Below are 17,160 nucleotides of genomic sequence, written 5' to 3'. Positions count from 1 at the left end.
AGTTCTAAAGTAATAAATGGATACGTAAATACATATTAAGGGAATCTGTGTAAGGAATATAGTGATGGATTCAATATTTTGCGATTTAAAGTTGTGTTGTAAAAACACACAGACTTTCAAGATTAGCAATATTTGAGGTTAATTTATTTGTGTACTTTTCTTACAATTTTCAATAGCTAAATACTTGCTGATAAAATACTTAAAATAACATTTGCTCATTGTGATGGCTAAAATGAAAGCAGGGATTCATGAGTATCTAATCTAACAACCTATCTAGGAACTATGCAATGATCTATGAACATGTTAAGCATAGAAAAATACACACACATACGTGTTACATACATTGTATACACATATATGCACACAGATGTGGGATTGTTACTTTACATGTCGTCGTAGTCCGGCATCCGAGTTCTGAATGTGTTGTTTTTTCATAGTAGATAGAGATGATTCATGGTAGATGCCATTTAGCCTCTCTGCTTATGCCAGGGCTACTACTATAGTAGGGCTTGAATACTAGCAATTTCCTTATTTTGCCACCTTTCCGCAGATCTACATACTGGGAGTGGAGGAAGCAGTAAGCAATAGTTTCAGGGCTGGAATGCCTTTGAGTCTGCAAACCTACTAGCTTGCATGTTTTAAGGATTTTCGCCAGCTCTTCTCTAGTCTTTTCCCATATTAAGAAGGGTTGGAAAATTACTCCTGGCAATGGCAGAAGTAGAAGTTCTTCCAAGGTTGGGGAAAAAAGTGGTTGGAGGGAAAGTGAACTTGTGAACGCTCAATAGGTTTCCACATGAGCAATTCTACGCATGCATATTTTGCGCGTGCTAAAATACACTTCAGAAATATTTGCATGGAGTACAATTTCTTGGTCTACTTTTGTAAGTTCTTGTGAACTCGTAAATGCCACTAATTCAGACATACACCATGGGTGCCCTTTGATGTCTTTCAAGAATTGAGCCCCTAATTAAGGCTGGCGTTAATAAAGACATTTTGTTATTAAACTTCCATTTCTCTTTCTATCAGCTGGCTTTACTGTTTTTCCACAAGGAGCATATTGGCACCCAAAGTAGTTGTGTTCAGTGCCAGGAACTACTGTGGCAATCAGCAGCATAACAAAACTGGAGCACCCGCCTGCAAAGAACATGGAGGGGTCCCCTCCAGAGTAAGGGCAGGCGCTGTGCTGAGGGAGGCCACCTGGAAGGGGGCTGCTGGGCCTTTGTTCCGCCACTAGTGGCAATGTGTGCATTTTGAGACCAAAAACTTTTTTTTCTTCTTATTGCCAGTGTTTGTTACAATTGAATGGGCCTGGCAGCTCCCCCAACAATAAAGTGTTATAAAAGCCATTTCAAAACAAGGCACGCATTGACAAAACCAAAAGACTCACACACAAAAATGTTAGATCGATTGGCTTTGCCAGTGCTTGTTTATTTTTATGCTTCTTATAATCTTGTTGAAAATGGTTACACTGACTTTCCATTAGGAATATTTTTCGGAAATACTAGCATGCATCGACACATTTTACTACATGACGCTTCCAAGAAATGGCATCTTTCACAGAAGCCAAATGTTTTTTTTCCTACTTGCATTTTCTCCTTCAGAACATTGAATTTTGAAAGCAAAAAAAGCACTCTTGGTTACAAGCTGCTGCCACATATTTGCCTCTTATCAGAGAGCACTCTTGGAGCATTAGACTTCGTCTCAAACTGTTAAACTTTTCAAACAAGTGTGTACAGTGTTTTTTTTTTTTTTTTACTGTAACCACGGCCAGTAGTGCAGTGTGACCTTAAAATGTTTATTTACAGCGCTCACCCTAATAATGAAGGCTTTTAATTAATGAACCATAAATACAGATTCGAACAGCGTTAACTTTTGGACACACATTTCCTCAACTGCAGACAATTCCCTGATCTGTGAACTGGCAGCCGAAGGGTTTGTGCTCTTGTGCTGCAGGAGGTTGGGCCTATTTGTCCCAGGGACAAAATAAACATGAAAACTTTTGGCCCTTGACCCCAAACAATATGTCCCGGGCATTGTGGATAGGAATTCCACATCGCTGGTCTTGGTTTGGGTTGGTAAGCAGCCCAGGATAACGTGGGAGACGCTCATGCTGCCATTCAAGCTGGGCGGTTTGGCTGCTCCGGATTTGGATCTTTATTGTACTTGCGCACAAGCTTGGTATGCGCATTTCTGATTGCACCCTATAAAATATTTACTGCACTTGTCTCCGGGGCAGGACTTGATTTGGCCTGCCTGCCTGCCTGGAGTGGTATATGATACACCTCGCACTGCGTGGCATGGATACAGTGGCGTGTACGGTGAAGGCCTAGCGGGCGCTCCTGCGGTGGACCGGGGGCGGGGTGCCGTTTGCGACCTCGGCGATGGTAAGGGAAGTTGCGTGCATTGGGGGCGATCGATTAGACAGGCATGTATCGGAATTGCAGCTGACGACTTCAGGCTTCTGGTACCCTGAGAATTCTTTTATCTCTTCCGAGGTATCGCTTTGTGTGCTGTGCGACATACAGTATCGGCCTACTTATCTTTAGGTCAGGGAATCCTTGCGATCCAGGTACCCCACCTTTCCTGCAGCGCCTCAGACGAGTCGTGTTTTGGAGTTATTGTACAGGTCTCTGTATCCACGTGGGCTTATTACCAGCTTGTATGTGTGTATGCAGGCGACCGTGCCTGCGGTGCCCTCCAGAGCAAGGGGGCCATTGGAACTGTATGTAGGGGAGGCCCTGTCGGATGACGTGTGGAAATACTGTTGTGCGCAAATGCGTGAGCTCTCTCCCAGTTACAGGTTATGTCTGTCGCATTTTACATTTTCTTCACTGCTTGTACTACACTCCGCACAGCCTTCAGAGGATGAGTGTTTGGTCTGATTGCTGCGATAGATGTGCGACACGGGGAGCGGATTTTATGCATTTGGCGTGGGGTTGTGGGGCGCTTGTGAGCTTTGGGCGGACATGTTGAATGCACTGGAGGAGATGGTCGGGATCAAACTGACCTCCTATATTTGCACTCTTGGGTTATATTCAGGAGATTCCCCCTGAGAACAGGAGACTAGTGGGGTTACTCCTGGTGTTGGCGAAGCACAGAGTTGCAATGTGCTGGGGTAGAAAGCTGGCCCCTTGCTGCCAGGATTGGTATCCATCCATCCATCCAGGAGTACAATTGAGTAGACAAAGACGTTAATAAAAGACAGAAGATTGTACACAACCTTATCACCATTGAGACCATGGTCAACAGCACGTATCCTGATTAACCATTTTGCATCACGTTGGTGTAACTGTGCAGCTCTGTTGCCACTAGGTTGCAGCATTTTCACCAGTTCTAGGGCATGGCATGGGATGTGATCTTGAGGCAATCTGTATCCACATGCATTGTTAGTGTGTCGCCAAAGAATACCGGTTACCTCTGTTGCGAATCGCTCATATGTGTACCTGCATTCTTTCCATAAAGCATCTAATAGTGCTGCCCACATATACTAGGAAACATTGGCAGATGACCACAGACTACAAATGTTGTTCCACAATTGATGGAATCATGAATGGAAAAGCATGCACTATTATTACATTGAAATGTGATGACTTTATCCACAGTAAAAGGACAGGTACTACACTTGACACATTTAAAAAAATCCTTTTGGATTTAGGGGGGAAGCCAAGTAGTGGTGACCTTACTAGGTAGCAGTGATAGAAAACTGTGAAACACAAATGGTAGTCCCCCTTTTTTTTATTTTTTTTTTTTTATTTTTTTTTTTTAAAACAATGATAGGTCTGTTCAAAACAATGTTTACCAAATTGGAGTCAAGAGTCAAAACATGCCAGTGTTTACCATGATGTTATAAATGATGTTATAAATCTCCTTGCTATATTCCCATTATATGGAGTAATGAGTGCCAGAGGACGTTTATTTTTATCTTTTCCCCATGGAGTGAACACAGATGATCTTTTGGTTTGTATATATGTACCCTGAGTTAGTCTGGAGGGAGGGGCTCTCCATATTCTTTGCAGGTGGGGCCCCTCCAATTTCATTACGACACTGATTGCCACAGTGGTTCCTGGCACTGCACAAAACTACTTTGTGTGCCAATATGCTTCTTGTGGAAGAGCAGAATGCAATCACTCACAGTAAAGCCAGCCAATAGATAGAGAAATAGATGTTTATTAAAAACAAAGTTTAAGGATGGCCTTGCGCCATCTAACGCCACATTGTCATTGTCCGGACGTTAATGTGTCATTAGTTTGCCATAAACGCTGCACCATGTCTACACAGTGGCACAATGCGTGCACTGCTCCACTTTGTGACTATTTGTGTCACATTATGCATGCGCCATGCTTAATGTATGCAAAGGGGTGTTCTGGCACAAGGAGGCCGCAAAAATGGCACAATGATGTCTACAAGATTTAATTGTGCCATTTTTTGCTGTCATTTTTAACGCCTGCTTAAAGCAGGCGCTAGAAGAACGCACCCTTTGGAATCAATAGGCCTCCTTGCAGTATGCTCTACTAGCGTCTGAAATTTTGACGCTAGTCGAGCAAAGTGCCACGATAGCATAAAAAGTTTGACACTATTGTACCTAATTCCGCCATGGTGCGCTGTATCTTAAATAGTAGCTTTAAGGAGGTGCAAGAAAAGTGGCGCTTTACGATATGAAGCACCACTTTTCTTGAATCTGGGACAAAATGTCTTTGTTTACGCCAGACCTAATTAGGGACCCAATTCTTAAAGAATGTCACTAAAGTACACCAGTGGTCTACGTCTTTGAATTAGTGGCTTTCATGAATTCACAAGAACTTACTGAAGTACACCAGACAATCGTACTCCTAGAAAATATTTGTGAAATGTATTTTAGCACGAGCAAATATGCATGTGTAGATTTGTTCATGGGAAAATCTATTGAGCGTTTACAAGTTCACTTTCCCTCCAACCTCCTTTTTTTTTTTTTCTTTTTTTTTTTTTTTACCCTCCAAACCTGGAAGAACATCTACTTCTGCCTTTGTCAGGAGTAAATTTCCAACCTTTCTCATTATGGGAAAAGATTGGAGAAGAGCTGGTCCTTAAACATGCAAGTTAGTAGGTTTGCAGACTCAGGCATTCCTGCTCTGGAACTATTGCTTACTGCTTCCTCCAGCGCCAGTATGTAGCTCTGCAGGAAGCTCTGGCAAAATAAGGAAATTGCTATAGTAGGGATTGAAATTGCAAGTATTCAAGCCCTACTAAAGTAGTAGCCCTGACATAATCAGAGAGGCTATTATCAGAGCTCTTACATTACGAGACTGCTGCCATAATTTGTCACCGCACTACATGGCACCAAAGGGACAAGTAGATGTTTTTACAGGACAAGTAGATTGTTACCTGCCACATGGACAAGTAGATATTTTAATAAATTCCACACCCCTGAAAGACCAAAGCCTCTTCCAAAAACTGGAAGTGGGCACAAGAGGGATGATGGTAAACAAATAGAGAAATGTATGCAGAACCACCATCTTCGCATTGGCTATACGGCCAGTCAGCGAGAGCGGTAAGGAGCGCCATGCTCTGACCTTGTCTTCCAGCCAACCAATGGCCCTGCCATAATGGGCTGACCATAGCTCATCTAGTTCCCTGCACACCCAGATATCAGACCGGACCATCTGCCCAGCGCAAAGGATACCGCGAACAATACTGCACTGTGGCAACCGACAGAGGTAAGACCACAGACTTAGACCAATTGATGGTGATCCCAGAGATCCAGCCAAAACGTGCGATCTAGTGAAGAAGTTTATTGAGGAGAACATGCGGGTCCTGTACATATAGAGAACATCCTCAGCATACATAGAAACCAAGATTGGGCGTTGTCTAAACGCTAAACCTCTATGGTTATGGTGCTGTCACAGCTGTGCAGCAAGCGGCTCCATCGGCACCGCAATGAGCGAAGGGGGGCAGCCCTGACGGGTACCCGTAGGCACTGGGAAAGGATCCAGTCATCCCATTAATCACGCCTCGGGAGCAGAGTATAGAAGGCAAATTAATTGAATAAATCTGAGTCAAGACTGCTCGCGGCAGTAGGCCAAACAAACATGACCATTCTAAAGACTCGAACGCCTTAGTGGCGTCCAAAAAGACTGCTGCAACTGATCTTCAGGAGGCACCATCTGCGCTATTGCAAAGAATGTATGAAGATTATACAAGGTCAAATGACTCTGCACAAACCGGGATTGGTCCGGGAGTACCAAAGATGGGAGAAGAGGTGCACAGCCAGAAACTTTGCCAAAATCTTACTATCAAGATTCATAAGCGACAGTGGTCGATATGAATCGCACAAGCGGGGATCCTTGCCCGGCTTAAGTATAGTAACTGTAAGGGCTTCCTCAGCGACAGTGGCAGGGGGCTGCATTCAAGCGCCTCAGCGTACACATCTAATAAATGTGGGGCCAACAAATCCGAATATTCCTTATAAAAGGCCTCTGTGAGCCCATCAAGGCCAGGGGCCTTGTCCCCGGGCAGACCGCAGATGACCTGCACAGTGTCCTCAACAGAGAAAGACCCATCCAAATACTGCCGTTGCTTGTTTTCCAGCCACAGTAAACTAACATCCTCAAAATAATCTGAATAGGCCTCGGACTCTGAGCCGTCCTAGGCGGAATAGAGGGAAGCATAGAACTGTCATCACACGCCCAACCTCCTCCGCACCCTGCAGATGGACACCCGCAGAATCCAGCAGCTCCATGAAATTGGTCCCAGCCCATGGTCGAGACAACATTTCCGCCAGCGTTCTACCTGTCCGCTTGCCCTCTCCATACCGTTGCACCTTAGCCTCTCTACCCAGGAAGCAGACCTCGCTGAGCGCCGCTTCCTCCTAGTCGGACAGCTTCTCCCGAAACTCAGCCAGGCGAGCATTTGACAGACCAACGTACAGGTGTTTCTCCAGCGCAATCAACTGAGCCTCTAAATGCGCCAATTCACAACGTATTGCCCTGAGCACACCATGCTGTTTAGCTAAGCAGAATCCCCCGGATCCCCACTTTAAATGCCTCACACAAGGTACAAGCCAAGGAGACCGAGCCCTTGTTAGTCACAAAGTACTTCTTTATACCCGTATGGACCTCCTCTCTGAAAACACAATCTTTCAATGCATTACATGATAGCCTCCACAAAGCCATGCCTTGCATACCCTGGAATCACCAGTCGCAACAAAACCGGAGAATGATCCGACAAGGTTGGGGCATGTGCTCGACAGCGTCCGTCCATAGCTCCACATCCTAGGTACAGAGCCATCTGCCCAGTCACGACCAGCTGCTATGGACAGTATTAACACAAGTACCTTCCCTAACAGTGCCATGTTTTGCCCTCCATCGATCAACCACAGCACCTTTTAGTCATGATATGAGCAAGCCCCCCTGCAACTGCCACATGTTGGGCCGTGCCAGGCTCTCATGATCCGCCTCCACATCCAAAACAACATTAAAATCACCACCCCATAATATCGACCCAGGCCCCAGAGAGCATATCAGTCGCCACACCTCTTAAAAAAACTGCAGGGTCAGCCACATTTGGACCATATATTGACAACAGGCGAAACGGTTTGTCATGTAGTGTAGCATGCAGAAGAACATAACCCTGCGGGTCCAGAATCACCCTCTGTGTGCCATTGCAGACCTTTGCGAATCACAATGGCAACCCCATGCTCATAGCTCGAATATGCAGCCACATGGCATTCCCCAATCCAGCCAGCTCTCAGACCGTTTTGTGGCAGCCTTTAGATGAATCTCCTGAAACACACACAACAACCGTTTGGTGCTGCAAATATGCAGAGAGCAACATCATCTCATGCCTGTCATTCAGACCTCGAACATTCCAGGTCATACAGTTCACATATGTCACCCCTTTAAGAATCATCATAGCAGGCCCCTCAACTGCGCCATAACCATTGTGTATCTATGCATCAATCAGAACAGCGCCGAGGACAAAGAGAAACAGCAGTGCAGAGATAAAAGGAAAGCAGAGAATGTAGTAAGCAACAAGAAAACAAGCACCCCCACCCACACTGACTCCCCAATTGTGCCTGCCCTACAAACCAACCCAAACACATATCCCACAACATAGTAACAAACAGCTCAATTGGACTCATCCAGTGGGGCGCCGACATGGCCAACCGTTTTCTTTTAAAAAAAAAAAAAAAAAATTATTACCTATTTATTTATTTTTCTGAACATTAGAAGTTGTTTACAATTACAAAGCTATACAGTATAACAATTGTTTAGCTGCAACATATCAGTGCTTGTAAATGGGTATCGTCACATAATGCATTACGTTTGACAACCATAATAATAAAGCAAGACCTATCAAATTGACGTATGTGTACTGATTAAAGTCGTCCACAGGCTCACAATTTAAATACCACTGTGTTTCCATACTATGACCAGAAAAATCAAACAATAACAACTACAAATAACTAGGTGTGCAGCTAGGGTATGCCAAAAAATGCATGAGCCGGATTTACAGACTACGGTCAGGGCCAGAGTTGGCACAGTGGACGGGTCACCCATGAGACCCCAGTACATTGGGGGGCGGGGGTTGGAAATTGCCCCCGCCCAACACCACACCACACTACTTGTCGACCGAGGATGCTCTCAATTCCCTCAAGAAATGATGTCCAGTTTGGAGCGTTGGATGGAAGGCAAGCCGGGGCATGTGAAGACAATAATATTTGTTGTTCTGCCACAACACCACTGTGTAGGTCTGCGAGCCATCGACACTGGTGGAGTCGTGGCAGATTTCCAGCACATTGCTAAACGTCTTTGCTAGTATGAGCGCTGAGTCTATGATTTTGTTTGACTTGTTTTTAGGGGTTCTGCGTGTTACACCGAGCATAAAGTGTGCCATGTTGCAGCCTGTGTTACCCCCCGTAATTTTGTTTAGCGTCTTGGCTATAGTTTCTCAATGCTCAACCACTTGGGGGCAGGGCCATACCATGTGTAGAAAATCAGCATTCCCATTGTGGCATCTCGTGCACCTATCCACTACAGATGGGTAGATCTTTGCCAACCTTGCAGGGGCGAGTTAAGTGCGATGTAGATAACTAAACTGAATGTATTTGTAGCGGGCATGCATTGAAATAATTTTCAGGCCGTGAGGGCTTGTTCCCATTGTTCATCTGTGAGTTCCCTTTGGAGCGCTTCCGCCCAGTATGCTCGAAGCGATGTAAGGGGACCCTTTTCATCTCTGTGTACCGCTTTGTAGATGTTTGTGATCTCCTTCCTCTCACCCCGTGTGTCAGCAGTGTCTGGAGCAATACCAATACATCCGGCTCCCTGGGCATGGTGCCTCAGTATACTGCTGCAAGTCCAGACCGCGCCGTGAAAGTAAGAAAGGTGCCCGGTGACACACTGAAATCATTCACCAAGCTAGTAAGCAGGATCAGCATATGGTCCTCAAAGAGGTTGCCCCACTCCACTATTCCCGCACCTTCCCAGGCAGTCACCGTTGATTTGTGTAAATTATTAGTACAACCCGGCAGGGTGGTTGTGGCGCATATGGGAATTCCTGCCTTGATTTATGCGTGTACCTGAACCAGCATTTCTTGGCATTTCCCATTAATAAGTTACTATCACCGAGTGGCGTATCTGGGTTTGGAGTCATCAACCAGCCCAACAGTCTATCTGTGCCTCCTTGTTTGTATGTGGTGCATAGTTCATACAAGTTTTGCCCTGCTAGCCAACGCATAGGACACTAGAGTTGGGCTGCTATGAAATAGTGTTCAAAATTTGGGGCACCCAGGCCTCCCTCCCACATAGGTGCATAAAGCTTGTTTAAGGCTACCCGGCTTCTACCTTTACCCCATATAAACGCCGTAAGACGGGAACGCAACTCGGTGAACCATTTATTCTGAAGGAAGATCGGGAGAGCCACGAAATAGCATAGTAATCTTGGGAGCATCAGCATGGGGAGAGTGGGGGGGAGGTCCAGAATTGGAACTAAGACCTCGCTCCCGGCGGTACACTATCTATATTTGCGTCTATTATATAGTTTTCCTCATGGTATATCCAGTACCCTCAGCAGGTGGGCCCACCCCAGTGTATCAAATGCCTTTTCTATATCCAGTGAGGCCACCACAGTGTCACTTTCCCTCTCCCTCACTCTTGCCCAGTCCATAATAGGGAACAGTCGGCGAAGGTTGAGGAAAGTGCTTCTGCCCGGAATGAATCCGTCCTGGTCAGAATGAACTAAGCCAGGGATTATGGGCATAAGTCTGTCTGCTTTCATACGGTTTATAGGATCTTGTAATCTGAGTGGAGTAAAGAGAGCTGCTGGTATGACCCCAGCAGTAAGGGGTCTCTGCCTGGTTTGGGGAGGACCACCAATGTTGCCTCCCTCAAGGAGGCAAGCAGTTTTGGGGTTAACATTGCCTGATATGTGGCATAAAATTCCATTGCCCACCGGTCCGTGCCAGGTATCTTCCCCCGCGCCATACTTTTAATGACCTCCACAATTGCTGTAAGGAAGTCTCCAATGCCTCCCTATCTGCAGGGGATACACTTGGCAAGTGGAGGGAGCCCAGACACTCCTCTGCTGCAGCGCACTCCCCTCCTCTTCTCCCCCCCCCCCCATCTCCGAGGCTGTGTAAAGTGTGGAATAATAGTCCTAAAATGCTGCATTAATTTCTTCCTGTGTGTTCAGTAGTTGGTCACTCCCAACCCGCAGCGCAATGATTGGTGTCTGAGCGCGCGCCGACCGAAGGAGCCAACCCAGCAATTTGCCCGCCTTGTCTCCCTCTGCATGTTTACAGGCTTGGTAGTCACTGTAATGCAACTGGGCCAATCTGTCCAGTGCCTGTTGGTGAGCAATCCGTGTATTGCCAATGATGCGACTGCCCCCGCGTCCATTGGTAGAAGCTGCTCATAGTGTTGCAACACAGATTCTAGGTCCCGGAGCTCCTGACGCAGGAGCAGCGCCACCCAGAAATTAGTTTTCATCGCGTGACCTCTCAATACCACCTTAAAGGCCACTCACTCACTCACTCGAACTTTATTTCTGCTACAAGAGCCATAAAAACACATAGCAGCAATAAATACAAAATAAATACACAATTTAAATAAATATAATGATACGTATGGCTGATTAAATAAGAATAAAATAAAGATAAGACACTCGCACGGTATGATGAAACAATCTTGTTGGAACCATTAAACAGATAAAAAATTTCCTCTAACAATCCAACTAGCTCAGCGGAACTTGGTGACAGCGGTCACTAACTTGGCTGAGTGTCTGATCTGAGGATTCGGAGGGCTATTTCAGAACTGCGGACTCCCAGCAGTCTGCATACCAGGGGCCAGCCGTTTCCTACGTGAGGCAGTGTATGCGGGGCAAGCAAATAGGACATGAGGGAGGTTCTCAATGGGGGCTTTGCAGGCTGGGCAAGTGGTTGATTCTTCGTGCGACCAGCGACTGGTAAACGGTCTTATTGGTAGCGTGCCAATGCGAAACTGAAAGTACAGTTTCCTTTCCCTTGGTACCGTGATTATGTTCCAGAAAGCCTCGTACTTGCATGTCTTTTAGGTTGACAGTCGCAAGAAAATGTAGTATGAAGTGCGGCTCCCAGATCTTCGGAGTCTACCATGTGCTGATCCAGTTTTTTAAGTTTGCTTTTTGAGGGAACGGAGGAGGTGGTTGGTGAAGTTCTCTAAGCCCAAGTGAGTAGAGTAACCCCTTGATGTATCTAAGCCAGGGGGTGCTATGGAGATGGTCAGCTTCTAAAATGACCTGAAGGGCCGCAGTGAAGGATTCAAGATCTGGGGTAGGCCAGAGACGCCACCAGCACAGAAGAGGGTGTATGCGGGCCTTGTGACCAATGCGTTTCATACCAAGATCCTTAAAAAGTGGGAACAGTGGAGTGCTTGGTGGAAGGGACACCAGGTTTCTTAGGAAGTTGTTTTTCAGGGATGGTTACATCTTGGATTTTAGCATAGCCCCATTGTTCAGCCCCGTAAAGCGGTCACAGCCTGGGCTTCGTATATCTGGATTGCTGGGCGAATTGGTTTTGTATGTGAGAGGTGAAAATCCTTTATTCGTACCCCCTTTGTTTGCTTTAGTTTTTAAGCTTGCTTTCGTATGTGTGGTTTTCAAGACATGTTATCAGTCAATGCTATACCCAGGCAACTGAAGGTGCCCACCTTCTCAAGCGTGGTGCCCTCAAGTGTGAACTTTCCTTTAAAGGATCTATGGGGATTGAGGGTCATTAATTACGTTTTGAGGCGTTGATTTGAAGTCCCCGCATGGAGCAGAATTCCTCGGAGCGCGTGAGGAGTTTCCTTAATCCACTAGGGGTTTTGGATATCAGGAGAGTGTCGTCTGCAAAGAGCAAGACAGGGATTTTTTTTGTGCCAAGTGATGGTGCGTCCGCCTCCACTCTAAGCAGAGAGGGGACGATGTAATTGATATACAAGGAGAAGAGGGTGGGGGCAAGGACACACACTTGCCGCACACCCCTTGATACCTGGATTCTATCAGTTAGTTGCGGCTTGTTGTCCCACCTGACACGTGCATAGTTGCCCTCGTGGAGCCATATCAGTAGTGCTAGGATGTGCTCGGGAATTATAATGTATAATTTGCATTTTTTTCGTCTATTTTGCATATTTTCTACTTTCGTTAAAGTTGCTTCCATATGATTGGATCTATCTTTAATTAGAATTTTGTGAGATAAGCGGAGTGAGATGGTTGTACATTTATACTTATTAGGAAAATTCGGATTATCTTTGTTGTACGTGGGCTTACCAATAGGCCCGTTACACATTGCAATATGGCCGCCACTGTCAGGTATACTTGCTGCATAACCCCAATACGTCCGTTTTTTGTGTTTACTATTGGCCCATTTAAGCATGCCATACGGTAGCAGTCTTGTTTGGTGCCTTTTGGCGTGCGATGTAGTCCTGAAGTGGATCCTGACTCCGGGGGTAAATAGTTTATTTAAACTTTATTACCATTTTTAGGCTTTAGTTCTCCACATATGCAAGTAATTTCATGTCCAAATAGGAGTCATTTGTGACCTTATATATGTTATTTGTACTACTGTGATAGACATTCTTATTATATATGTATATTGTTTGATCCTTTTTATCCGGTGGGTGTGGTTGTGTGTGTGTGTGTGTATGTATGTATATATGTGGGGGGGGTGGTTGTTATTTTTATTTATATATATATTTGTATATATTATTTACTTATCTCGCATGGGGGTAATTTCTGGCTGTTGGACTTAAATGTGCTTTACGTGAATATGTAGAGTGCTAGCATTATATAGACCACAAGGCCTGGCCTACCTTCTATGTCTTGTAACTTATCGATAAATCATATCCATATTTTCCTTGGTACATTAGCCATTTTTTTTATTGCCTGGTTTGACTGTGGTGGTGGTGGTGGTGGTGGTTGTTTTTTTTTTGGGGCACTTGTGATGTTTTCAACTCCGCACTGGTTTTCTTTTTTTGGTTTGTAAATTTGTTTTCCTCAAGTGTCTCCTATATGAAGCGATTGTTTTATTTTTGGTATTATTCTTGCGTTTGTATATTTCCTTAAATAGTTTCACAGCCCTGAAGAAGTTATTTTCAAGACTAAACACTTGTTGGCTGTTAAGACAACTGTGCTTACACCAGTATGTGGACATTGTCACCTTGCAGCAGACATATTTCTGGCTTGTACTGTCCATTAGTTTTTTCTGTGTACTCTGCTTTTTTTTTGTATGTCTTATTGAACAGCTATGTATTTTATACTTGTTATCACAAAAAAAAAAACTTTCCTTTTTTAGATGTTTTAGGAATAGGATAACATGGTCTAATAAATGTTTATGGCCAGTGGCTTAGGCTTTGGCTCAACCGTATTATGATTTGATGTGTGCTTCAGGCATGTTATGACATTTTCTATTGCCTGTACCTTATTTATTTCATCATAATCCGTTCTATGGCATCCAACAACTTCCTAGTGAATTAGTTGGTCAACAGTCATGATTACTGCTTTGTCACAATATCCATCTCAGACCTACACTATTGAGCATAGACTGTGCAATACAAGTACTCTTGTTCAGCAAAAGTACAGTTAAATGATGTAAAGGTGGACTGCAAAATATGTGGGTGAAGGCATATCCCACCTCTCAGTAGTGATTATTAAACCTCTTTCTATTGATAGATAAGGGCTTGCAGCAGCTGCATAGTTAAACCAGACCTAAACATGTCTAATGGAGTGGGTGTCTTGCATTTAAAAAGATATATTGTTTTCTTGCCATTTTATTTTACTTCGTATCATAAGACTTGCATTGAAGACCTATATGCATACCTCCCCTTTAGCAAGGATTTGCTACCCCTCAAGTGTACTTTTATTTCACCTTCCTTTAACAGTAAGCACTTTGCATGTAGTTTTCATGTCAATTGTATGATCTTTTAACATTTGCTTTAAAAATTGCCTACATTTCCTTTTCAGTTTTTTTCAGTAGTGAAAAGAGTAAATTATTATTTTAGAATTATTTTGTGGCATAATGCTGTCAAGAGATAAACAAAATAGGGATTTATTTTTGTGCAGGATGGCTCAGCAACAGGCTATGAGATTCCGAGGTCCAGCCCCCCCTCCTAACACAGTTATGAGAGGTCCACCACCTCTCATGCGCCCACCTCCTCCATTTGGAATGATGAGGGGACCACCACCACCACCTCGCCCACCCTTTGGACGCCCTCCATTTGATCCCAATATGCCTCCAATACCGCCAGGAGGGATTCCTCCTCCATTGGGCCCACCACATCTTCAGGTAAGTGGTTGTAAATTAATTACAAACCTAAATGGATAACATAAGATGTTTCTTCTATGTCATGACATCTTTTATGCATCACATTAAGGATGACTTAATGGATTCTGTAAGGCTTTGAACTATCCTTTGTTTTACCCCATGTAAGAGATTAAGTGTGGTCAAGTTACTCTGAGTTGCTGAATTCACTAGTCTGTGAATACCTCAAGTTTCTTATATGAGATAGAAGGCGGATTATGAAAATTTTATTAATGATAGGGTGAACATATTACAAATGCATTTCTTCACCTGCATTGAAGAAAATGGCAGTGTAGTGGTACAAGTGTGAGGGGTTTCCAAGCACTAATATTTCTGTGTCATACAGAGCCTCGAGTATGCAATTTTACATAAACCATACCGGATAGATGGATTATAATTTTGATTTACCACTTAAAACATGCTGTTCATGTTTTCCATGAATCTCCGGCTCCCAACCTTTTGAGTTCAAAGCTGCAAATGAGAAACTTTTCCTCCATGCTTTTTTATTTTATTGTTAATTAGCACTTTAACAGCACACAATCTGCTATTCATATTCAGAACTTTGCGTGACTGGCGCTATGCTTCTCATAATGTGCATATGGCTAACCTTCATTCCCCTGCACAGGTTTACACATTTATAGTTTTTAGTCTCCCTACTGGTGTGAACAGGACCATGCTTCTTTTGCTGACTGCTTTTCTCTAAATGGGGTCTGGTCCCATCATAATTTCTGACTTTTAGATTGATTTCTCTTCTCCTTAGATTGCCTACCATGCCTTATTATTGACTCCGGATTGGGCAGGGAGTCTGGTACCTGTAAATTCTGAGCATGATCATCTGTCCTCCTGCTGTTAAAGCAACAGAGCTAGACTCTCCTCCCAGACCTGAGCCATCTACACCTCCATACATGGAGACTGAGTGGCGACTGAAATCGATTGCCTGACGGTAGTGAAGGTAATTTTGGTGGCCAGGTGTCCATCAAGACCGTCTTTGCTGCACGCTGGGAGGAGTTTGTGGCTTGGTGTAGTTCTCTCCAGATAGAACAGTTGCTTGCCAAATTATCATGTGCTGCTATTTGTATTATCTTTTGCCCAGCAGTTCTTAATGTGCCCTCTGTTAAAGGGTATTTATCGGCCTTTATGTTTTTCAAATCAAACTTAATTGTTCAGAACATATTGTAATGCGTTTTCTGAAAGGTTTAACCTGTATATCTCCACTCGCGATTTGTGATGCCACAGTGTGACCATGTCCCGGTTCTCCCATATTTGATGTGAACCCCATTCGGGCTTATTCACAGCTGCCCTTTGTATCTCCAGAATCTGAAAACAGTCTCATAGCGACTGCATCAGCTCGTCTAATGAGTGGATTTCAAGCGCTGTTTATCCAGCAACCATATATTACCTTTTTCCTGACAAGCTGGTACTGTGGCGTAGCGTGGCATTCCTGTCCAATGTTGTGATGCCATTTCATGTGAGACAATCCATCAATGTTTTGGCGTTCTTTGCTCCACCACATCCCTTGAAATATAAATAAAAATTTTGTTTGGATCCCAAAAGAGGTTTGAGGTTTTACATAGCACCAAAGATCATCAGGTGAACGATCAGCTCTTTGTTGAGGTTTGTAGGAGCCAAAGAAGTGTGAAGTAGTACAGAAAAAAAATGTCAAGCTCGGTAGTCCTCTGTATCAAAATCTGATACACACTGCCTAAGAATCAGCCCCCAAGAAGGATTGGGGGCCCATTCCACCAGGGTCAAGACTTCTACCACTATCTTGTGGAGTACCTGTCTTGGACATCAGTCAGGCTGCAGCATTCACATGTTTACAAAACGCTACTGCTTTGGCAGCCAGGTCTGCTGGGAGGCGCTTTTTTTCTGGTCAGTCCTGCAGGAATTATTTTGTCTGAGCCATTTCAAAGACCTTCCACCTTAAGAGAGGTATTGCTTTGGTATCTATTCACAGAGTGCTGAATCTCTGATTAGAAGTATCCATTAGAAGAATAAGTTCAGTAATGTTGTTTGTGGTGGACACTTAAATCTAACTGCTGATTACTCACCAACCCGTCCACCTACCCGTTCTGTAGAATGGACTCTCTTCTTTATCATAAAGAGGTTCAAATTCAGAGATCTGTATACTGTCACTATGTCAGCCAGTGGCTCGGAGTTGGACAGTGTGGATAAGTTTCAGAAGTAAACTGATGTTGGCATGCAGGGTGGCGATTGTGTTGCTTTTTTCATCGCTTCCTGGGTGGAGCAGAGTTGACATCTACTTGCACACCAGAGAATTGCTGAAAAAAGTCTCTGATTCCAATCTGGCACAATGGGGAAGAATCTGCAGCTAAAAGTCCATACTGAAGGAAATAACTTTTTTCTTTATC

The 17,160-nt window shown here is 44.3% G+C and overlaps 1 protein-coding gene across 2 annotated transcripts in view; it reads left to right on the top strand.

Annotated features, from left to right (window-relative positions):
- TCERG1 (transcription elongation regulator 1) overlaps positions 1 to 17,160 on the top strand; it is a 737,036-nt gene that overhangs the window by 22,744 nt on the left and 697,132 nt on the right. For both annotated transcript variants that reach the window (XM_069244676.1, XM_069244675.1), the window contains exon 2: positions 14,551 to 14,773. In XM_069244676.1, coding sequence (XP_069100777.1) covers positions 14,552 to 14,773 — 222 coding nt within the window. In that variant the 5' untranslated portion in view covers position 14,551. The remainder of the gene's footprint in view (positions 1 to 14,550; positions 14,774 to 17,160) is intronic.

This window comes from Pleurodeles waltl, chromosome 7, assembly GCF_031143425.1.
Source record: "Pleurodeles waltl isolate 20211129_DDA chromosome 7, aPleWal1.hap1.20221129, whole genome shotgun sequence".
Lineage (NCBI taxonomy): Eukaryota > Metazoa > Chordata > Amphibia > Caudata > Salamandridae > Pleurodeles > Pleurodeles waltl.
This window is presented reverse-complemented; position numbering and strand designations above follow the sequence as displayed.